Consider the following 23,716-nt stretch of genomic DNA (forward strand, 5'->3'; position numbering starts at 1 on the left):
AAATTAGGTTACCTAATATCTACTGTAGCCCTTTTTCCACTTCCACCAGGATTCCTGTCTGGAACTATAGTAACCTGAAGGACATTCCTTACAACTGCACCATCCAGTAAGGTGGCTGCTAACCACATGTGGCTATTTAAATTAAATTAATGAAAACTGAATAAAATTAGAATTTAGCTACTCAGTGGCACCAGCCACATTTCAGGGGTTCAGTAGCCACAATGGCTTGTGGCCGTTGTATTAGACAGCACAGATTCAGAACATTTCCATCATAGCAGAAAGTTCTACTGGAAACTCCCTTCATGGCTTTTTTCCCCCCAACTTCCTCGTGGCAGTATGTTATTTCTTTCTTTATTTCAAAATATTATACTGTTATTCTACGCTAGAAGGGAGGGTTCTCTGGTCTCTTAACTCTACTGTGAGTATACTGGAGGCCCACAAAGCCTCAAGACACACAAGTCACATGGCTAGTTAGTGGCAGAGCCCGCTCCAAAACATGCTTCTAACTCAATGCATGAGTCATTCCATGGAGGCCCGGGGAACCAGCTGTCTTAAGTCTGTGTTTTGATAAGTAAGGTTCTGATTGATCAGTGCTGGAGTATGAATTTAATCCATCCTGTCAGACTGCCAAATGCAGGGGAATGTGAGTTCAAGGGGTTTATTACAAGAGAACTAGAATATCATTTCCTCAAAGCCACAGCCCAGTGGCAAAGACACCAAGGGCATGTAGGGGAGCCTCTAGACTATGCCCAGCCTCACTTTACCTCCTCTTTTTGTGTGTGAAGGAAGACATTCTGCATGGTGTTTTAATTGATCTGTTAATGGAATATTATTCAGCCAAGAGAAAAAGAAAGAAAATCCTGCCATTTGTGACAACGTGGATGGACCCTGAGAGCATTATGCTAAGTGGAATAAGTCAGAAAGACAAATACTGTATGATCTCACTTATAAGTGGAATCTAAAAAAGCTGAACTCAGAGAAACAGAGAGAGGAATGGTGGTTGCCAGGGGCTGGGGGTGGGGGAATTGGGGAGATGTTGGTCAAAGGATACAAACTTCCAGTTATAAGAGGAATAAATTCTCAGGATCTAATGTACAGCTTGGTGACTATAGCTAGCAATATTGTATTATATACTGGAAAATTGCTAAGAGAGTAGATTTTAAATGTTCTCACCACCAAAACAAAATGGTAATTATATGAGGTGATGGAGGTGTTAACTAACCCTACTGTGGTAGTCATAAAATATGTGTATCAAAGCATCACACTGTACACTTAACACTTACACTCTGGTGTATGTCAACTCTATCTCAGTAAAGTTGAGGAAAATAGCTAACATAAGCTAGCTATTTTTAAATAGCTTTTTAATTTTAATTCCTTACAAGAGAACTTTTGCAAGCGTAAAGACTTTGAGATATGTTTCTGTCTCCAAGAGTATCTATATTGTGATTTTTTTAGGTTAATTTTGACAAGCTCAAAACCATTGTCAGTAAAATTTCACAAGGTTGATGAACAAAATCAACTTCCTATGACATAGTTTACACCTTTAAATGAACAAACAATTCACTGTAACAAATATTTTAATAAATGTAGTTTCTGGGAACAAATACAATCTCAAGGTTAAAATTTGTAGTCTTTAGAAGATAACTACTGAAAAGAAATGTTTCTGTCTTTTTTTGCTAAACAGAGAGAAACTCAAATCCATGGTGACACAATAAAGGAAAAATAGAGATTTAATGTAAATGTTATGGGAACTGATATGAGTGTCACTTAGAATTAGATTTAGCTATCAGCGACAGAAAACTCAAATAGCAGGTGTTTACAGAAGATAGAAGCTTATTTCTCATATAAACTAAGTCTGGAATTAAGAATCCAGGGCAGGTATGGCCACTTAACCAATCATCCGTCTACTATCCTTTTGCTCTGCTGTCATCACATGTGGTTTCCACCTCATGGTTCAGTTTGGCTGCTTGAGCATCAGCGATTATGTCTACATTCTTGTCAGCAGAATGGAAAAAGACCAGAGAAAGTTGGGCCTCCTCTATTTAGGGACTTTCCTAAGAGTCTCACAAGAAACTTCTGCTTATATCTTTGTAAGAACCAGTCTCCTGGCTGCAAGGGAGGCTGAAAAATGTAAGCTGGGTAGTCCTGCTTACAGGACTGAAGATTGGGGGTTTTATTACTAAGGAAGAAGAGAACACATATAAAGGGACCCAAGCAGTCTCAGCCAGAGTATAAAAAATTCTCCACTAACTTTCTAAACAAACAGTTGTGGTGAACCTGTTGTTTTGCATTCTCAGAGGTATTTTGGTCAACCCGTTTTTGATGTTTCTTTTCAAATGTTTTTCTGATTTTGTGTTTTTCAAGTGCAATTCTCAGGGAAAATTAAAGTAATAGGAGTTTACAGTTTTACTGCAGGAGTTACAAGGCCCTGTGTGGTTCTTCTCCTGTCTCTCTCCAGTGTTGCCTCCTACCTGTCCTACCTCCTACCTCCCTCTACCACTATCTCCCCTCCATCTCAGCTCCAGCCACACCCAGCCTGGGTACACTGTAGCCTCTGCCTGGAAATGACGTGGTTACTAGCCCCAGGGCTGGGTCCACCTGCCTGCATGTGTATCCCAGTACTGCTGCTTATAACTGCTTGCCCTTAGGCATGTTACATAACCTCTCTGTGCTTCCTTTCATTATCTGTAGAATGAAGATCATAACGGTACTTACTTTATGGTTCTAGTCATTATCTAATGAACCAATGAAAGAAAACCGCTCAGAACCATGCCTAGCATGTAATGAGCCCTCAATAATAGCTCCCTTTGTTGAGCATTTACTACGTGCTCAGCACCTTACAGGGATGCTCTCATTTAATATGCCCAACAACCCTGTGGGGTAGCCTTACTATTTCTCCCATTTTACATATGAGGAAACTGGGGCACAGAGAAGTTCAGTAACTTGCCCAAGGTCCCACAGCAAATGATGGAGCCTGGGCTCAAATGTAGGGCCTTCTGTCTTCAGGCTGTGTGTCCGTTCCACCACACCAGCATTAGATTCAAAGGTGCAGTGGGTTTCTTTGTTAGCCCATGTGCTGCCTTTTGGAGACTTTTATAATAATCCTCTTGGAGGCAGGGGCAGGCTCAGATGACCCCGGGAGCCCATCTCTGGCTTTTGCCTCTCGGCTTTGATGCGGCCAGGCCCTGCCTTTTTAGGTTTCTTGAGCCTCTGCTGCTAGGATATGAAACTGTGCAGCCTTTGCCACCTCCCGGATGTTTATCTTTTGTACCCAAGGCTGCGAGGAAGGTTCTGCGGCAGCGTCCAACAGAGCCTATGGCTTCCCCACTTCTGAAGCCACGGCTTCCCTCCCAGGGCCATTTATATCCCCTCTAGGCCCCATCATCATTCTACGCACTTGAGATCAGGTTCCCACCACAGAGGCCTCTGCACCGCTAAGCCAGGCTCGGCTGTGCTGTAGCCAGCAGCCTACAGAGGAGAGGTGCAGGCTGGTCTCTGGGCCCTGCATGATGTGTGAGGAAGGACTTCGGGCTTGTCAAGCATCCCTCAGCTCAGAGCTGGCATTCTCTAGACCTGAGAGTCTCGGCCTCAGGTAGTCACCAGAAACCCCTGCACAGAATGGACTAGATGCAGATAGATGCCAAGTGTTAGTAGACCGAATAGTGGCCCCCAAAGAAAACAGGTCCTAATCCCCTGCAACCAATAGATGTTATTTTATAAAGAAAAAGGGTCTTTGCAGATGCAATTCAGTCAAGGGTCTTGACACCGGGAGATTATCCTGCATTATCTGGGTAGGCCCTAAATCCAATCACAAGTGTCCTTATAAGAAAAGGGAGATTTGACACACACAGACAAAGGAAGAAGTGATATAAACACAGAGGCAGAGATTAGAGTAATGTAGCCACAAGCTAAGGAATGCTAGCAACCACCAAAAGCTGGAAGAGGCAAGGAATGGGCTCTCCCCTAGATCCTCTGGAGGGAGCACAGCCCTGGGGACACCTTGATTTTGGACTTCTGGCCTCCAGCACTCTGTGAGAATACATGTCTGTTGTTTTAAGCCACCAAGTTTGCGGTAGTTTGTTACAGCAGCGACAGGAAACTAACACACCCAGTAAATGGCAGGAGCTCAGGACTATGCATTTCAACCAGTTCCCCGGGTGATTTGTTGTTGTTGTTGTTTGTTTTCTGGGGTTTTTTTTGCGGTACGCGGGCCTCTCACTGTTGTGGCCTCTCCCGTTGCGGAGCACAGGCTCTGGACGCACAGGCTTAGTGGCCATGGCTCACGGGCCCAGCCGCTCCGCGGCGTGTGGGATCTTCCCGGACTGGAGCACGAACCCGTGTCCCCTGCATCGGCAGGCGGACTCTCAACCACTGTGCCACCAGGGAAGCCCCCCCGGGTGATTCTGAGCTCCCCCTGCTGAAGATTGAGTAGTACCTGAAGATTGATGGAGTACCTAGACTGAAATTCCTGGAGGACTGTGAATTCTTACTGTCCATCAGTTTTTCTCCTCTCCTATTCAAATTGTGAGAGACGGGAGCATGTTGCGTGTTTAAATGCTGATGGGAAAGTCCAGAGAGGAAGTGGAGGTTGAGTTATGGGACCGCCGGGAGAGCAGTGATGGGGCCAGTGCCCAGGGAAGCGGGGGCGGGGTGTGTGGAGGAGGAGACCTTCCTCTCCAGGGTGGGAGGGAAGATGAAGGCTGGGGGATGTGCAGCTGTTTGTCCTCAGCGAGGACACTGTTACTATTTGTATATCATTTTTGCTCTGCTTGCACCTCCGCGCTCCATTCATGGACCCCGCAGCCCTCTAAATCACCTTCTTCAGAATGTGTGACAGGAAAGCCAAAGAAGGCTGGGTGGTCAGTCACACGCACCTGCTGGCACTATTAGGGGAAGTCACCTCCTCACCAGTACCCCTTGGCACTTGTCCCATTTCAGGGGATTTATATAATCACCTGTTGGTGGGGTGGACTTCCACACAGCAAGGGACTTGTCCTTTGGTATAGCATGGCTTACCCTTCCCTAAAAGCATTGACCGTACCCTACCCATGATGCCTTTGTCTCAGTTCCCAAGGGATGTGTCTGCACACTTGGGAAACCGGGAGGCGGCCCTCTGTGTGATCTGGCCCCCAAGCTTCCTCCCTGCCCCTGCCAATTGTGCATGATGCGGAAGGGGGTGGGATCATCGTAGAAAGAGGAGGCTGCATCACTGCAAATAATTAAGTCCCGTGGCACCCGTTGCAGGTTCGTATTAGGTAGGGTTTTCCAGAGAAACAGAACCACTAGGTTGTGTGTATGATCCAGGAAAGAGTCAACGTTGCAGCTCAGATCTGAAGGCAGTGAGCTGGGAGTTTCCCTGTTTTTTGGAGGAGACCAGTCTTTTTTTCTCTTCAGGCCTCTAATTGATTGGATGAGCCCTACCCACCTTATGGAGGACAAATTGCTTTACTCAAAGTCCACTGATTTAATTGTTAATCTCATCTAAAAAATACTTGCAACACCCAGCAACATCCGGACTACATATCTGGGTAATATATGTTTGACCATATCTCTGGGTAGCTGTGGCCTAACCAAGTTGACACATAAAATCAACTATCACAAAGTGTATTTTTTAAGCATTTACATTCCCGGAATGATGCTAAACACTGTCACGAATACAAAACACCTATCAGACAATGGGATGGGAGCTTAGTTCATAACAAACTCCCTAAGAATGGGATATGATGTTTCATAAGATTACTGGAAAACTAAAGGAGAATCCTGGTGGGAGGCAGAACCCACCTCCCCCAATAAAAGCCGAAATCACCAAACACCTGTTCTCCCAGCCTCCCCTACAGCTTGGTGCAGTCTTGTGACCTAGGTTCAGCCAATCCGACAGAGCCCCCAGGTTTAATCAGGAGGTCCAGGTACAAACAAGCTCCTTCTTCCCTTCTGTTGTCTCCTGGGCCTCTCTCCCCTCTTGCAGCTCTCTCCCTCCTTGCCTCACCTTCTCCCCCTTAAACATGATAACCAAATTCACCGTCCCTGGTTTCTGGCTTGAGTCATAATACTTCCTAGGGCCTCGTTATTTAAATGTGGTCAATAGATTGGCAGCTGCATCATTGCCAGGGAGTTTGATAGAAATGCGGAGTCTCGGGCCCTACCTAAGACCCACTGAATCAGAATCTGCATTTTAAAAAGATTCCAGACTATTTGTACGCACATTAATATTCGGGAAGCACTGACCTAGCCCACACCGTTGCCGCCTCCTACTCCGGGCTGTCTGCATGAACCACCCCCTCAGGCAAGCCCACCATACTTTGCACAGTTGGGCTGTCACTATAGTAACCAGCCATGGCCACCTCTGACCTCTGCCATCATCTTCCTAGCTTTGGTATCACAACTACAGTGAGATTACAGTGAATATTGCTATAGAAACCAGCACTGGATATTGTCTACTATCAATGCTGCTGCTCGTCCTTCACTCCCTGTTTCTCTGAAATTATGAGCCTCCCAAACCACAGTCAAAAATTCCTCTCCAGCCAAAGAAAGACTCAACAAATAACACACATGAAAAGTCGGAGCCACACAATTTATAAAGGAAAAGCATGGCAACTGCAGAGACTTGCTTTGATCTGAAAAGAGAAGACAGAAGCGTTGCTCTGTGTAGCTAGGCCTTTTCTTCCATCTGGCAGAGAGAAGGTTGACTGATGCTAAAAACGTTGGTAATGATGATCACAGCTACCGCTTATGAGCACTTTCCTGGTACCAGGCACCAGGCTACATGTACCTCATCCCATCCAGTTCTTACAATAGCCCTCTGTGTTAGTTTCCCATGGCTGCTGTAAAAAACTGCCACAGGGACTTCCCTGGTGGTCCAGCGGTTAAGGCTTCACCTTCTAATGCAGAGGGTGCGGGTTCAATCCCTGGTCGGGGAGCTAAGATCCCACATGCCTCGCGGCCAAAAAACCAAAACATAAAACAGAAGCAGTATGGTAACAAATTCAATAAAGACTTAAAAAAATTTTTTTTTTAATTTTTAATTAAAAAGAAAAAGCTCCCACAAATGTGCAGGCTCAAAACAACACAAACTGATTATCTTACGGTCTGGGGGGTCACAAGTATGAAATCAGTTTCACTAGGCTAAAGTTAAAGTGTCGGCAGGGCTGGTTCCTTCTGGAGGCTCCGGGGGAGAATCTACTTCCTTGCCTTTTCCAGCGTCTGGAGGCCACCTGTGTGCCGTGGCTCCTGGCCCCTTTCCTGCATTAGTCCAACTTGCTTCTGTTGTCACATCTACTCCCTCCTTTGACCTTCTTGCCTCCCTCTTCTAACTTGGCTTGTGATTTCATTTGGGGCCCACCTGGATAATTCAAGATGGTCTTCCCTACTCAAAATCCTTAACATAATCACATGTGCAAACTCTATTTCATCAGATAACATTGACAGTTTCTGGGGATTAGGATGTGGACATTTTGGGGGGCCATTACACACCCTCTGACATAGGTACTGTGTCAGCCACACCCTCTGACATAGGTACTGTTATTATCCCCATTTTCCCGGTAAGAGAAGTGAGGCATGACCATCGGAATACAGTCATCCTCCATATCCGTGGGGTCCACGTCCACAGTTGGTTGAATCTGCAGACGCAGAACCTGCGAATACAGAGCACCAACTGTACCATGCCATTTTACATAAGGGACTCGAGCATTCTGGTACCTGTGGAGGTCCTGGAACCAATTCCCCATGGATACCAAGGCACAACTGTCCTTTGTTCAAGGTCACGCAGCTTGAAGGTGGAGCTGGAATCCAGCTCTTGGTCAGCCTGTCTCCAAAGCCCAAACTTCTGACTTGCGCATGGGACAGCTTTCAAATGGCTTTAACTTATCCACTATTGTCCCTAGGAAATGAACAGAAAACCATCACACTCTAAAGAGTGTGAGCTTCCAATAGAAGCTCCTCTACCGCAGACTAAAACCTCAAGGGCAGGGCAAAATGTAAGTCAAGCCACAGGCATATTAGTCTGCTGGGGCTTCCATAATAAAAAAGGCGGCTTGTACAAAAGAACTTTATTTTCTCACAGTGCTGGAGGCCGGAAGTCCAAGATCCAAGTGTCAGCGAGTTTGGTGTTTTCTGAGGCCTCTCTCCTTGGCTTACAGACTGCTGCCCTCTTGCTGCATCTTTTACATGGCTGCCCCTCTGTGTCTCTTTGTGTGTCCCAGTCTCCCTTCTTATAAGGACACCAGTCACACTGAATTAGGGCCCACCCTAATGGCCTCATTTTAATACAGTTACATTCTGAGGTTCTGGGGGTTAGGGCTTCAACATATGAATTTGGGGTGGACACAGTTCAGCCCATATCAACAAGTGATGCTTGGACCTCAGGAACAAGGCAGTGTAGGCATCCGAGATGAATTCCAGAGCCCTGTGAATGCCCTCGTTCCCAGCTTTAACACTTGATTCACATTCTCCACCCCCATGTCTCCAACCTCACCTGCAGCGACCCTGTCAATACCCTGGCTTAGTCTCCTGTGGCTGCTGTGACAAATGGCCACAGGCTTGGTGGGTTAAAACCACACATATTTATTCTCATACAGTTCTAGAGGTCAGTAGTCCAAAGTCAGTTTCACCAGGCCAAAATCAAGGTGTCAGCAAGGCTGTTTTCTTCTGGAGGTTCTGAGGGAAGAATCCATTTCCTCATCTTTTCCAGCTTCTAAATCTGCATCCCTTGCATTCCTTGGCTTGTGGCCCCTTCTTTCATCTTCAACCCAGCAGCAGAGCATCTTGCTTCCATATCACCTGTGTTGAATCTCCTTCTGTTTCCCTCTTATAAGGACCCTTGTGACTGCATTTAGGGCCTACCTGGATAATCCAGGCTAATCTTCTCAAGATCCTTAGCTGGGCCACATCTGCAGACTTTCTTTTGCTATCAGTATTCATAGGGAACTGACTGGATATCTTTGGGGGCCATTATCCAGCCAACCACAGTGATCCTTCCTCACACATGTCCTGGCTGCCCCATCTGTCCTGGAGGGCCAACTAGGACATGATGTGTGTGAAAGCCCTTGGTTGAGCTGTAAAGGTCTTTTCTGCCTCAGGGCCTTTGCACAGTCTGTTACTGCCACCTAGAACATCCATCTTTATACACACACATTCACGTATGGCCAATTCCTTCACATATTCAAGGTTTTGTCACCTCCTCAGAGAGGGCTTCCCACCAATCTATGTCAACCCTGTTTATTCTCTATCCCAGCACCCTGGCACTGATCACAGTTTGTAATTGCTTTATTACTTGTTAGTTTATGGGTTTCTTATCTGTCTCCCTGTTAGACTGTTAGCTCTATGAGAACATGGATGCATCCTGTTCTCCACTCCATCTCCAGCTCCTGGAAGCATACCTGCAATATGGGTGCTCCCTAAAGGATTGTTGGATGAAAAAATGCTATTAATAGATGACATTTTATCAGTTACACACCCATGGCCAGGTTTGGGTTTTATCCTTGAAGGTTCTGCCTCTGAGTATGCCTGTGGCTCAATATTCCCCAGATCCAACCATGACCTCTTTCTGGAAGGGTCCTATTTTCTAATCTCTCCAAAGCTTTCCGTGCCCATCACTAGGACCTTCATGTGCTTCTTCCCATTTTCCCTGATCTGCACACGAGACTCACCCTAAGTCCCCAGGCAGCTGACTATTTTGATAGAATCAAAGAATTTCAGAGCAGGAAGGAATCAAACAGACCCAGGGTTGGCCAACTGTGACCCACCATCTGATTTCGTGAATAAAGTTTTCTTGCAACACAGCCAGCTCTGTCATGTATGTATTGTCTGTGGTTGCTTACTCACTGCGAAGGCAGAGCTGAGTAGTTGCAACAGAAATTGTATGGCCCATAAACCCTATTTACCACCTGGCCCTTTACAGAAAAGGTCTGCCAACCCCTGAAATAGACCCTCAGATCCAAACCCGCCCACTTTACAGATGAAGACGCTGAGAGCCAGAACTTGACAGACCAGAACCAGGGTCCTGCTGTGAGCTCTTGGCAGATTCAGGACTAGAATTCAGTTCCTCAGAATCCTGAACAAACCAGGCTCTCCCACATACCCCACCATCCTCTTTAGCACCCAGCCCCTCCCCCGCGAGACTCCCTTTCCACTCTGGGTGGTCACCCTCATCACCGGCGCTCTCTTCAGCATTTCAGAAAGGCCCCACCCATGTATGTCCTTCTTGAATCTGGGCCCAACAACCTTCCTGAGCCGACTTGTTCTCTTGATGCTGCAAGAAACCCATCTAGGCTTTCTTTTCCCTTCTAGAACCTCTGGTCCCACTCCTACAAACCTTCTCTTCAAAAGCCTTAGCAACAATTTTTTTTAGGGTTTACTTCTTTTTAATTTTTTATTGAAATATAGTTGACTTACAATGTTGTACCAGTCCCAGGCTCACAGCCAAGTAATTCTTTTTCAGATTCCCTCCCTACTACAGGCTACTACAAGATACTGAGTAGAGGTCCCTGTGCTATACAGTAGGACCTTGTTGGTTATCTGTTTTATATATAGCAGTGTGTAATTCTAATCCTAAACCCCTAATTTATCCCTTCCCCCCTTTCCCCTTTGGTAATCATAAGTTTGTTTGCTATGTCTGTTAGTCTATTTCTGTTTTGTAAGTAAGTTCATTTGTATCTTTTTTAGGTTTCACATATAAGTGATATCACATGATATTTGTCTTTGACTTATTTCATTCAGTATGATCATCTCTAGGTCCATCCATGTTGCTGCAAATTGCAATATTTCATTCTTTCTATGGCTGAGTAGTATTCCATTGTGTATATGTACCACATCTTCTTTATCCATTCATCTGTCAACGGACATTTAGCTTGTTTTCATGTCTTGACTATCATAAATAGTGCTGCTGTGAACATTGGGGTGCAGGTATCTTTTTGAATTATAGTTTTCTCCGGATATATGCCCAGGAATGGGATCGCTGTATCATACGGTAACTCTATTTTTAGTTTTTTAAGACCATAGCAACAGTTTTAATGGCCACTGGCCTGTTGAATGGACCGTGTCTCCCCTCTGTTCACCTCAGGCCACCTGCTCAGGGGTTATTAAACCTGGCTTGCTCCCAAATTTCCAGAGGAGCTTATTTAGAATACAGATGCCCAAGCCCCATCCCAGACCTGTTGAACCAAAACTCTGGGGGTCAAATTGAGGCCTTGGCAATTTTCACACACACACACACCCCCTTCCTAACCTCCCCCAACCCTTGACCCTGCAAGATTCTGAGGTTGAATCCACTTCACTAAGCCATGAGCTTCTTGGGCTTCCTCTAGGTTTTAGTTACTACAGACAACTTCAGAACAAAGTCCGTAGCCAGTGGAACATTGTTGTCTTAAAAAATATATCAGGAGAATACAGTATTCTCCACCCTCTCCTTAACTCAAGACCCTAGCATTCTTTCCCATCTCCAACTCCTCCAAAAGAAACATCACAAATAATACTATTTTTCTTTCCTTCTGAGTAGCCAAGATAAGAAGATTTTTAGATGAGTTGCTGGCAAAGAATTCATGAGCTTATGAACTATTGAGGTCAGAGTGACAAAAAGGAGGCAATGATGAAAGGGAAAAATAGGTACATAGAAAATTCCAGAAGAGGCCGGAATCCTGGGATTCAAGGTTTCTTACTCTGGTGCTCGCCGGCTGTCTTGGTAAAGGTGTTATTTTGAAGGCACTAGAGCCTCTTTTCTCCTCTTTGGTATTCATCAGAAGTTGGCTGTGTGCCCTGGGCCTCAGCATCTAACATGAAAGGCAACCGCTGAAGGGCAGTCTGTGCTAGAGACGCAGCGCCCTCAGGGACCGGGAGTTGTGGGCTATGCTTTGGGGAGCACTGAGCAAAGGAAAGGCAGACCAGGGCTTGGGGGTGCTGCCTCTGGAAATACAACCCAGAGGGGCATTCTCTGAGTACCCGGGGCTGGTTTTAGCAGCGATGGAGACATGGTGACCAAAATAAGTCCTGCTCACCTGAGACTGTAGAATCCAATTCAATTTCAAGTCAGTGTGTTTATTGAGCACCTGATTAGGTTTAGGTGATGGAGAGACTGAGAGAATGAGGACGACAGCCTAAGCAACAGGCTGATCTGGGCAGAAATTCCCTGGGAGCCTGCCCCACAGGTCCATGGGTCCAGAAGCTTGATTTTATCTGTTTCACCCAGTAAGGAATTGATAAATCTTAGTCCATTTCATGAACACATTATTTATTAAGTGCTCACAGCCTGCCAGGCTGTGCCCTGGGAGTAGGGATGGGGCTGGATCGGTGAACCCAGCAGTTCCAGGTCCCTGCCCCATGGAGCTTACATTGTAATGCAGAATCTGCAAGGCTGATGGGTAAGGCCACTGGGGTGAGGGCTACCATGGGAGGGGTCCATGCTGGGAGGAGTCCTCAGGAGAAATGTTTAGGGAGAGATGGGATTCGAACTGTGGTTTGAAGGTTAAGTGGGGTGTGGCTTTTTAAAGGGCTGGAGGCCTTACAGACAGGGTTCCGAGCTGCATGAGCAGGAATGAAAATGGCATGCCATCAAAGGTCCAAGACGAGATCGGCTTCCCCTGGTGCTGGGAAGGAAGTTGGACAAGAGAACATGGATGGGAACCACATGGGGTTATAGCACATAGGCTACGTAGTCAAATGTCTTGGGTCTGACTCCCAGCTCTCGTACTTGCTAACCTTGTGATCCAGGGCATGTTACTTAACCTCAATAAACTTCATTCTCCCGATCTAGAAAATGGATAACTAGCTTGTAGGTTGGTCCTAAGCATTTAGATGAGATCATGAATGGGATTAACTGAGATGAATGTAAAAGCTGTTTAATCTTAACATTAGATAAATAGGTTGCTTTCTAAGAAAACTGGAACCTGCCACCAAAACTGGGGGGGAAGCTCGTGACATCTACATACTGTGAGGGGGTTGCTGCCTTGGGTAAATAAACCCTTTATTTACCAACCTTTTCTCCCTCCCGTGGCAGCCATGCTGGACTGAATGGCACCACCGGGGCTAGGGTGAGGCAAGAGGGCTGATAGAACATATTTACTTCATCTGACCCTCTTAAATTTTGCACCCAGGCGCCCCATGTGCCTCACCCTGGTCATAACCATGTTGAATGGTAGGACACCTGTTTGATCTACACCATGCATTTCTCAAAGTGTGGCCCTTGGTCTACCTAAATCAATATCATATGGGCTGCTTATTAAAATTATATTCGTGGACCCTATGCAATCAGCATCGCTGGAGATAAGGCCAGGGAATCTGCATCCCCCACCACACACACACACACACACACACACACACTCACACACTCAGTCACACACACACACACTCAAAATCAGGTGATTCTCAGGCCCTATACCATACCTTAGAGCAGAAGTTCTTCGAGTTTGCCCCTCCAGCCCGGCAGCATCAGCATGGCCCCAGAACTCATTAGAAGGGCAGATTCTTGGCCACCTCCCCTGATCTACTGAATCAGACCCTCTGGGGCTGGAGCCCAGCAATCTGCGTTTTAACAAGCCCTCCGGAGAATTCTGATGTGCGTTAAGGTCACCTGGGGGATGTTTTTAAACACTACCAATGTCCAGCCCAATCCTAGATAAATTAAATCAGAATTCCTGGGATAGGACTCAGGTATCAGTATTTTCCAAAAGCTCCCCTGCCCTCAATCCTAATGTGAGGATGGAGTTTTTGATAATCACCGGAAGAAATAAGAAGATGGCACAAACGTATTACGCTTCGAAAGTTATAGCTCAGCCTTAAGCATTACCTCGTGAATTGTGGCGGCGAGTCGCACCACTGCTGTGATCCCTTGAGCCCGTGGGAGCAGGAGACTTCCCAAAGCTTCAGCGGTGCGGCCGAGGCCCCAAGTGCCACCCCTTCCTCCCCCGCACTTTGCTGGCAGTTCTGGGCTGCCCGGTCTCTCCGGGAAGGCTCCTCGTTTCCAGACGCTAAAGCCTGCTGGTGGCTTGGTGCTTGGGCAGAGCTGAGGCCTGGGAGAGCTCCAGAATGATGACAGGGAGCAGCTAGGGGTGGAAAGAGAGAGTTGGAGGACGATTTACGATTGGCCTCACCATGGGGAGCCCCAAGTCCTAAAAACCCCAGGAGTTGATTGGATTTTATACTAAGCACCCGACTCTGTGCATGGTGCTTTAAGTGAGTCATCTCCTTTATGTTCACATGACCGCCGAGGAAGATCACGCTCACAGAAGAGTCACATCGTGGCCTTTCAGTCACATTATCCCCGTTTTGCAGATGAGGAAACTGAGGCCCAAAGACTCAGGAGAGCCTGCCCCGAGGTCACCAGTGCGGTCCGGATGTCTCCAAAGGTCCTCCCACTTTGAATTGAGAGACAGGGTGTCCAGGGAAAAGGGGGTGGGGATAGGGAAGTTGGGGGGGGGTCGGCGATGAGCGGTGGGGTGGGTCTGAGCCGGCAGCTCCCGCCGCGGCCCCCCTAACGCGTCTCATTCCCTCCCCCGCCGCAGGCCCTTCCTCGTGCTGCCGCCACTGATGGAGTGGATCCGGGTGGCCGTGGCGCACGCCGGCCACCGCCGCAGCTTCTCCATGGACAGCGACGACGTCCGCCAGGCCGCCCGGCTGCTGCTGCCCGGCGTGGACTGCGAGCCGCGCCAGCTCAGGTAGGGCGGCGGGCGGGAGATCGGGGGCGGCGGGGCGCAGGGAGGGCGCCCTTCCCCGCACACCCAGCCCGCGTCCGGGTGCAGGGAGAGCGGCCGCAGCCCGTGGGGCTCGGGGCTGGTTGCGCCCGGGGCGCTATGCGCCGGCAGCCTTGCCGTCGCTGAGATCGAGGCTTCGCTGGTTTAAAGGACAGACGCCGGCTTAACAATGACCAGGTTCCTCGAGTTGCAGGGATGGAGGAGGACGGGAGCAAGGCTCTGTGGGAAGGCTCCTGATTCTTCGATTGCAAGATATCAGTGTGCCTTGATTCGATTCTTATTCTTTCTTTTCTATTCTCCTTCTTCCTCTCTCTCCCTCCCTCTCCCCCTCCCTCCCTCTCCTTCCCTCTCTCCTTCTCTCCATTAGAAGTAAATTATTGTCTTCCTGTAGTTTTCTAGCAAAACCTTGCAGAGTAGAATTTCTGGCTGGGTCAGAGCCCGCCTGTGCTTTTTCACTTGCACGGGGATGGAGCGACTCTCCCACCATCTCTCACGCCTGCATCCAGGTCTCTCCTGCATCAGGGTGGGAATTACTCGCGGGCTGCTCAGAGACCCCATGCAGGGGGGCTCACATTTATCCAAAGTGAAAGAAAGGAAACAACTCGCTCAGTTGAGTCAAAGCCTGGTTCTAAACGCAGAAAATACAGACACACAGACATAGGTGTGTGTGCATATGTGGTGTACTTTCTTGACTCCCTGCACTGTTGTCCAGGTGGTCATTGTCACCATTTTCAAATCCCCATTGCCCACCAGATGAGACACTGTCCTTCCTCTAAAGTTCATCTAGCCTGTGATGTGGCCAGGCTGCAGAGATGTCCACCCTTCCAGGATATGATTGGAGGTCTTCAAGGAAAGAGAGGGTTTGCAGTATGAAGTATAGCCCATTGAAGGCCCAGAGATGCCCCGCAGCCCAGGAACATGCAGGGGCCTGATGGACGTCAGCAAGCATTTATTGAACGCTTACCATAAGCTGAGCACTGTTCTAAATGCTTTACACAGATTAATTAATATCGAATATTCTCCAACCTGTATGAAGTGGGCATTATTATTATGCCCACTTTACAGATTAGGAAACTGAGGCACAGATAGGTTAAGTTACATGCCCAAGGTCACAGGACTTGTAAGTGGTGGAGCCAGGATATGAATTCAGGCAGCCCAGACCCCCAGGCCCCCATAGTTCTAACCACTGAGTTGTACTTTCTTCAGGTTTCTGTCTAGACAGAATCTGTCTGTGCCACCATCCCTTACACCTTGTCACCTAGAATAACAAGAGGTCTCAGGGAGAGAGACAAGGGAGCAGCCATTTATTGAGCACCTACTATGTGCCTGTTATTAATTGCAACAAGAGATTTGCATTCATTACTTGTCTCCTTTGAGCCCTGAAGCAGCCTCCTGAGGTTAGTATAAGCTTCCCATTTTAACAGATTGGGAAGCCGTTGCTGGGACAGCTTATAGGTGGAGATATCAGGGATGCGATCCTTGTAGCTCGTATTCCAAAGCCCATCCTCTGCCCACCAGACTCTCCTGCCTCCTGTTTCATGGGCATGGCTACGCTACCTGCAGGCTCACTCCCACTGCCCGTGCTCACTGTCCCCAGCTCCGACCTGGGATGACCTTCAGACTCCAGCTCTCTTCCTTGCAGCAAACCTGAAACTGCTGGGTGGCAGGGAAAGTAAGATGCTTCCTTAACTCTTGCCGACAAAGCACTTCTTGTTTGTCATGCTCTCAGGAAACCCCACAGCCTAAAGGTTAGGAGTCTGGGCTCCAGAGTCCTGTTGCCTGGGTCCAAATCTCACCACCATGGCTAATTAGCTGTGCAACCTTGGGCAAGCTCGTTAACCTCTCTGGACCTTTTTCCCTACCCATAACTTGAACATAATAATAGCATCCCCCTCAGAGACTGGTGCAAGCACAAAGCAGGGTCATGAACGTGAAGGACCCACACAGACAATGCCTAAAAGGAAGTGAACATTACCCTAAACCTCTACTATCCCTGCAGTAATAATGCAGGCTCATACCTAGGTAGTGCTTTATCTTTTCTTTTTAAATAAATTTATTTATTTATTTATTTATTTATTTATTTATTTATGGCTGTGTTGGGTCTTCGTTGCTGCGCGGGCTTTCTCTAGTTGCGGTGAGCGGGGGCTACTCTTTGTTGTGGTGCGCAGGCTTCTCATTGCAGTGGCTTCTCCTGTTGCGGAGCACAGGTTCTAGGCACGTGGGCTTTAGTAGTTGTGGCACGTGGGCTCAGTAGTTGTGGTGCACGGACTTAGTTGCTCTGCGGCATGTGGGATCTTCCCTGACCAGAGATCGAACCCATGTCCCCTACACTGGCAGGGGGATTCTTAACCACTGCGCCACCAGGGAAGTCCCAGTATTGCTTTATCTCAACACTTTCTCATGTGAGCCTCAAAACAAACACTCTTGCTATCTGGGAAGGTAGTGCTTCCCCATTTTACAGAGGAAGAAATCAAGGCCAACAAGATTAGGTAACTCTTCCAACGTCACACAGGTACTAAGTGACAGAGTTAGGAGCCGAATATCAAACCCAGACACCCAGAGATATAACCAACTTTTCTGGTCCTCACCCTAGACCTAGAGTCAGCCCTCTTGGTGGATGCTGATAACCTTCTTCCAGACGCTTCTATTTCATATGCTAATTCCATAGACTGAACAGGAGCTCCAAGGGCTGCTGTCATCTCTATGCTCTTTCCCCAACACAGAGCTTTTGCTACATGGTCTAGTGACCAGATATGTGCCGTTTGACAGTCACACCAAGGATTTTCATTTCAATGTCTGTCCAGTTTGAGGCATCAGCCCTGCCATTCGGGATGTGATTGTGATCACCTGGCAGGCCAAGATGCACACAGTTAGAGCAGCGAAACAAAGGAAGTCAGTTCCACTTGAGTCTCTAGGCTATTTTTAGTGATTTACCTCGCAATTCTTGACTCTTTTGTCTCCAGGATGATGATTTGTGTGTACAAACTATACGAATTGATTGTTCCAGCCAAATTTTCATCATTTGGAAATCATATTCCAAGAGAAAACTAAAATATAGTGTTTCATTATAAATTTTCCTAAATCGTAAGTGTAAGACAAGTTCCATCAAGTAGACCAAATTCAGTACGTGATACAATGAGCCAGTTTGTTTTTGTTTTTGTTTTTTAAAGAGTACCTATTTTTCAGTCTGGTCAACATACAGATACATCTGTACATATATCTCCCAATCACATTTAGTGTGACGTGAAGTAGGAATTACTGTCTCCAGTTTTCAGGGGATGGGATCAAAGAACTTTTGTTCATTCAGATAGCCAACAAATAGGTATTGGACGCCTACCTTGCACTAACAGTCTTCATGGTGTGCCATCCCCAACAATTCCGCAAGGCAGACTTTATTATCCCATTTTACAGATAGAAGCACTGAGGCTAGTTGCGGTTATGGGACTTGTCCAAGGTCACACAGCTACTGTGAGGCAGATGAGGTGTAGGATGGAGGACTTGGCAAGTGGACTTGTCTTTCTACCCTCCCAGACATTCATCTTCAAAGTTGCCAGGCAGGCTCCTAGTTCTGACTCATTTGGAGCCAAACATATCTCTCTAAGTAATCAGCCTTAGAAAAGTGTGGGTAGTTTGGTGTTCTAACAGATGCGGGAACTTGGGACGTGGTGTTGGCAGCTGGAGTGTCAGTGACTGTTAGCACATGTAATTACCTACCAGCTGGCTGAGGCTTCCTGGTGGGGAGGCAGCCTGGACACCAGCCGGGACAGAGCAAGCAGAGTCAAGGAATTCCAGGTCTGACGCTAGTGCTACATTGGTTTTCACAGTGACCTTGGTCAGTCCTATGGGGGCTCTGCTTTTGTCTTTATTCCGCTACAGTAAAGCCTCACCATGGCTATTGGGTTTATACCGAAGGAACACCATTTAATGCAGCTACAGATTGTAAGCTGACAGAGGTGACCCATTTATTCTTCCTTAATTAAAGTATCAGATCATTGAAACCTGGGAATTTGGGCCCTTTCTTTTCTTTTTCATGTCCTTCGGGAAGTGGGGGAGGAGGGAAGTAAGAATAAAGGAAAGAACAAAGAATACATCCTGGAGCAGTTTGTACATTTTCTTACTAGGCTTTGTACATTTTCTTATTAATAACTGGTTTGAAACATTTCAGAAATACAAGGAGTGAATACTGTTGTTTTCCCCATATTTTTAAGGGGCAGTTTTTCTGCTCCAGAGTGAGGCTGTGTTAAAATAACAATAGTAAGGGGTGTTCTCAAATCCTATCTTAGCTGATAAACGGCACCTACCAACACGAATTGGGGGTTGTTAGAACGATGAGCTCACTCCAGGAAATGGTTAATCTTTTTGCAAGTGTTTCTTAAATTCAAATCAGAGTTTGAGCAGTCCAGAATGGATGTTTGGGGTGATAGGATGCTCAGAGTATCAGGACGGAGACCTGGGTCATTATGTTCTTTCCTTTGCTCTTCTGGTACATTGTTTTTGAGCACCTAAGCCCAAACCCCACACTAGATGCTCTCATCTGGGTCTGTTGCTTTCTAACGGGTCACCTCTGGCAGGTCATCTTGCCCATCTGACAGGGCCAGGTTCATCTCCTGTAAAGACGGGGGTGACAACTGCTTCGTGGGGTGGGGAACCTCAGTAAGAGGTCACATATGAATTTTTAAAATTGCACCACTGCTTGGTCTGCCCCTTTTAACCCTTCCCAGGTCTCCTTGGCACCTCTTGAGGTTAATAGGTTTTGTTATTTGTCTGGTTTGGGTCAAGATAGGTTCTAAGCCGAAGTTTATGCCACAGCAGCACCTGAAGTGAAATTCTGGTGCCTCTGAGACAGCCCTATAAGGACAACTGGAAGTTCGGGTTCATTTGCCAAACATGGGCCAAAAATGTATTGGGTGCTGATGGCCCATCAGAACCTGTGTGGGACCCAAGTCAGGGAAAACCCAGCTGCTGCCCATCACATAGGAAGCAGGCCTGGTGCTGCTGGAGCCACTGGTCCTCGTTCCTGTAAGTACCTGTAGCCCTTTAAGAAGAGGAGCACCCAGATGAGGGGAATTCCAGCCCTTGGTGTCAGAAGGAAAGTTGCTCTCCACCCATTCCTTGCCCCATCTGTATGGAGCCAGGTCTTATTCTGGGCTCGGAGGAGACGGAGTCCCTGGGACTTACTTGCTGCTGGGGAGACACCAGTAATAGACAGTAGCCAACGGATTAGCAAAATAATCTCACAGAGTCTGAGTACTACAGAGAAAGTGAAACAGAGTCTGGGGTAGAGAGGAGTTGAGGAGAAAAGAACAGGGCACCTTGGGACCTCGGAGAGGAAGGGACATTGTCACAGGCCTGCTGTAAAGGAATACTTGGTATCCTGGCCAGGGGCTTATGGAGAAAACTGGGGGTCGGGGGGTGGGGGGAGATCTGGAGCTGCACCCACGCCAGCCATTTCCCTTGGTCAAGTCCACATCGACCCCTGAATTCAGACCTGGGCCTCCCTGTTCACTCCCTCAAAAGGTCACCTGCAGAGGCCGAGCACCTGGGCCCTGCACGCGGCTCTGTGGGGCCCTGGAAGGCTCCGCAGCCTCTCAGAGCGAGACCCACGCTCTCCTCTCCCCTGGAGAGCCCTTGTCCTTGCTGCTCCCCAGCCTCTCCGGCTTGAAGCGCAGCCTCGCGATGCCACAGCTCCTTCACCTCCAGCGGGCATTAGGCCTGTACTGCCAGCCCCCGAGTGACCCCGTTGGAACCACTGCTGCCCCTGCACTGATGTCAGTGCATTAGCGCCTCCTGCAAGACAGGAAGCCGCCCTCTCCCTGACCCCAGGAGGGCTGCTCTTGGGCTCAGCTGTCCTCCCTAACAGTGTCAGGGACAGGCCACAGCACAGCTCCAGGAGCCGAGCTGGCGAGGCCGCCCTGCACTCAACAGACACAGGCCAAGCACCCGCTGTGCACCTGGCCTATTGTGAGTTAGACTGGAGGTGGGTGGGCAGAGAGGTCGAAGGAATTACAGAAAAATCTGGTAAATGCTCTAATAGAAGGCAGTAAAGATCTAGGTCTGGGAGAGCTCAAAATGCAAGAGGTACCGTTTGGTCTGAATACTGAAGAACAAACAGATTTATCAGGTAGAGAAGGTGAAGCTAGGAGAGGAATGGAGAAAGGGCATTAGAAGAAATAAGTCCACACAGAGGGAACCATGTATGTAAAGGCCAAGGTGAGAATGTGTGTCGGAGGAAACAAGGAATTCAAACTGAGAACACAGGGTTCAACCAACACTGCTCTGAGCACCTCCTGTGGGCCAGGCCCTGGACCGGGTATTGGCTACAGTGCAGAAAGCCGGGCTGAATTCCGCCCAGGGAGGGCCTTGTATGCCACGCTGGAGACTTTTGACTATATCCTGCGGGAGGTAGGATCCGTCACAGACGATTAAGTATGGGACTGACATCAGAGTTGTATTTTAGAAAGGGGGGCTGGTGGTGACAGGGAAGATGGGCTGAGGTGGGCAGGGGCCTCGAGTCAAGGAGTTCTTGCAGGGATCCAGGTGAGAGATGCTGACAGCCGGAGTGACGCAGAAGCAGTGGGGATGGAGAGATGCTAGAGAAACAGAGAAGGTAGAAGCAGCAGGACTTGGGGGCACATGTGGGGGGAGGGACTGAGCAGTGTTAGAGGTGGCCCTGGTGGGCGGCGGGGAGAGGGGCCTGGGGAGTTAGTGTTTCATGGGTACTGAGTTCCAGTTTGGGAAGATGAAAAGTTCTGCAGATGGATGGTGGTGATGATTGCACAACACTGTGAGTGTACTTAATGCCACAGACCTGTACACTTAAGATGTTAAAACGGTCAGTTTTTATGTTATATATACTTTACCACAGTTTAAAAGATTAGTCCTGGTGTGTTATCAAGTGAAAAGGATCATAAAGAATAGCATATGACATGTCACCCTGTATGAAATATATACATGAGTATTTGCTCTCTGTGGTCAGACTGTGCCTGAGAGGGTAGGTATGAAACCAGTAACCAGAATCATAGCCAAGGAAGTGAATTAGAAAACTGGATATATCGGTTTTCTATGGCTGCTGTAACAAAGTACCACAGACTGGGTGGCTTCAAACAGCAGTCATTTATTGTCTCACCGTTCTGAAGGCTAGAGTCCAAAATCAAGGTGTCGGCAGGACCATGCTCCCTCCGAAGTGTCTGGAGGCGGATCCTTCCTTTTCCTTCCAGCTGCTGATAGCCCCCATGGTCCTTAGCTTGTGGCAGCATCGCTCCGATCCTTGCCTCCTTCTTCACATGTCTGTCTTCTCTCTGTTTCTCTGTCCAAATTTCCATCTTCCTGTAAAGGTCACCAGTCATGCTGGATTAGGGGCCACCCTAATGACCTCATCTAGTTTGATTGCATCTGCAAAGACTCTGTTTCCAAATAAAGTTACGTTCACTTCACAGATGCAGGGTAGGGTGGTTAGGACTTCAACATATCTTTTGGGGAGTACATAATTCAACCCATTACACAGAAGTACAGAGATGGGAGGGAAACTTACTTGACTGTTGGACTTTGTAGCATGTACATGTGATACCTCTTCCCCTCACCAAACTTTTATGTTAAAAATTGACTCGGAGGGCTTCCCTGGTGGCGCAGTGGTTGAGAGTCCGCCTGCCGATGCAGGGGACACGGGTTCGTGCCCCGGTCCGGGAAGATCCCACATGCTGCGGAGCGGCTGGGCCCGTGAGTCATGGCCGCTGAGCTGGCACGTCCGGAGCCTGTGCTCCGCAACGGGAGAGGCCACAACAGTGAGAGGCCCGCGTACCGCAAAAACAAACAAAAAAAAAAATTGAGGGGAGTGTGTAGCTAGGGATGCTTTTAACAAATACAGGACAAGGATAATGTCAGAGTAGTAATAATGGGGTCAGTTTTGAAAATGTTGAGTGCCAGATGCCGCCCACTTGGTTGTCCATGGAAATGAGAGTCTGTGTCAGGCTCCTCCATCGGAGGAAGGTTGCCAGGGAATTAAGTGCTCGTGTTATCATCTAATTAGAGAAGAAGCAGAGCAGAGTGGCTAGGAGTGCAGGCCCTGCAGCCTGACTGCCTGGGTTCCAATCTTGGCTCAACTGCTTACGCTCTGTGTGACCTTAGGCAAGTTACTCACCTCTCTGGGCCTCAGTTTCTGTATCTATATAATAGGCACAATAGTATGCCCACCTCATAAGGTTATAGGAAGAATTAAGTAAAATAATATATATAAACCATTTAACACCATGTAGCATGAAAACCATGTAGCATACTTGTGTCATAGTAAATGCACATTAAATATTAGTGACTATCCTTACTGCCCTATTCTGGACCAAGAAGGTCAGCTCCTCTCGATTGCCAAAACCGATTGCCTCAACTTCCTCTGAGAGAGAGGAGAAATATATATCTTGAAGAGATGTGCTAGTCTACCGTCAGGAATATGGTTTGTAGCCCACGCTGCAGTCAGGTGTGTCTTGGCCCTTCTACCACTGCCGGTGGCTCAGTCCCCCCAGAGTGCAGGAAGACAACCGGGGCTGACTGGCTTGGGGGCCACTGTCCCTATTCCAGCAACTTTAGAGTTCCTCTGGATACTCAAGTTTTATATTTTCTCTGACGTGTGAGATTTTTGAAAGCCATCATTGGCTGGAGTCCTGAACCTTGTCCAGAGCAGTTGATCATACATCACCAGCTGCATTTGCAATCTTGGATGAGGTCACTAGCAGGAAGAGATAAAAGAAGGGAAGAAAGACACGTAGACAACAAATATGGTCCCTCATCAGTGGGGTCTTGTCCCAAGTGAGCAGAGGTTAGGGGAGGGGGGCATAGAATATTTCCGAAGAAAGAGTCACAGCTTGGACTTTATCTCAGAGAGTAGCCTCCTTCTCTCTTTAGGGCTGGGCCAGAAATCAGTTTCCTTGATTGGGGTGCCTACCACAGGGCCTGGCACATAGCTGGGGCCCAGTAAATCCTTGTCGAAGGAATGAATGATGCAAAAGGCTGTCATCAAGTGTGTTGGTGATACTAGAAGTGACAGACTA

At 47.7% G+C, this 23,716-nt stretch overlaps 1 protein-coding gene across 3 annotated transcripts in view; it reads left to right on the plus strand.

Annotated features, from left to right (window-relative positions):
- Positions 1–23,716, plus strand: part of BTBD11 (BTB domain containing 11) — a 304,226-nt gene that overhangs the window by 217,834 nt on the left and 62,676 nt on the right. For 2 of the 3 annotated variants that reach the window (XM_029206378.1, XM_029206377.1), the window contains exon 4: positions 14,490–14,642. In XM_029206378.1, coding sequence (XP_029062211.1) covers positions 14,490–14,642 — 153 coding nt within the window. Of the gene's footprint in view, positions 1–14,259; positions 14,394–14,489; positions 14,643–23,716 lie in introns of those variants that run through there. The other variant, XM_029206379.1, reaches the window with a different exon arrangement.

The sequence above is a fragment of the Monodon monoceros genome, unplaced genomic scaffold, assembly GCF_005190385.1.
Source record: "Monodon monoceros isolate NGI ecotype Baffin Bay Population unplaced genomic scaffold, NGI_Narwhal_1 Super_Scaffold_6, whole genome shotgun sequence".
Classification (NCBI taxonomy): Eukaryota; Metazoa; Chordata; class Mammalia; order Artiodactyla; family Monodontidae; genus Monodon; species Monodon monoceros.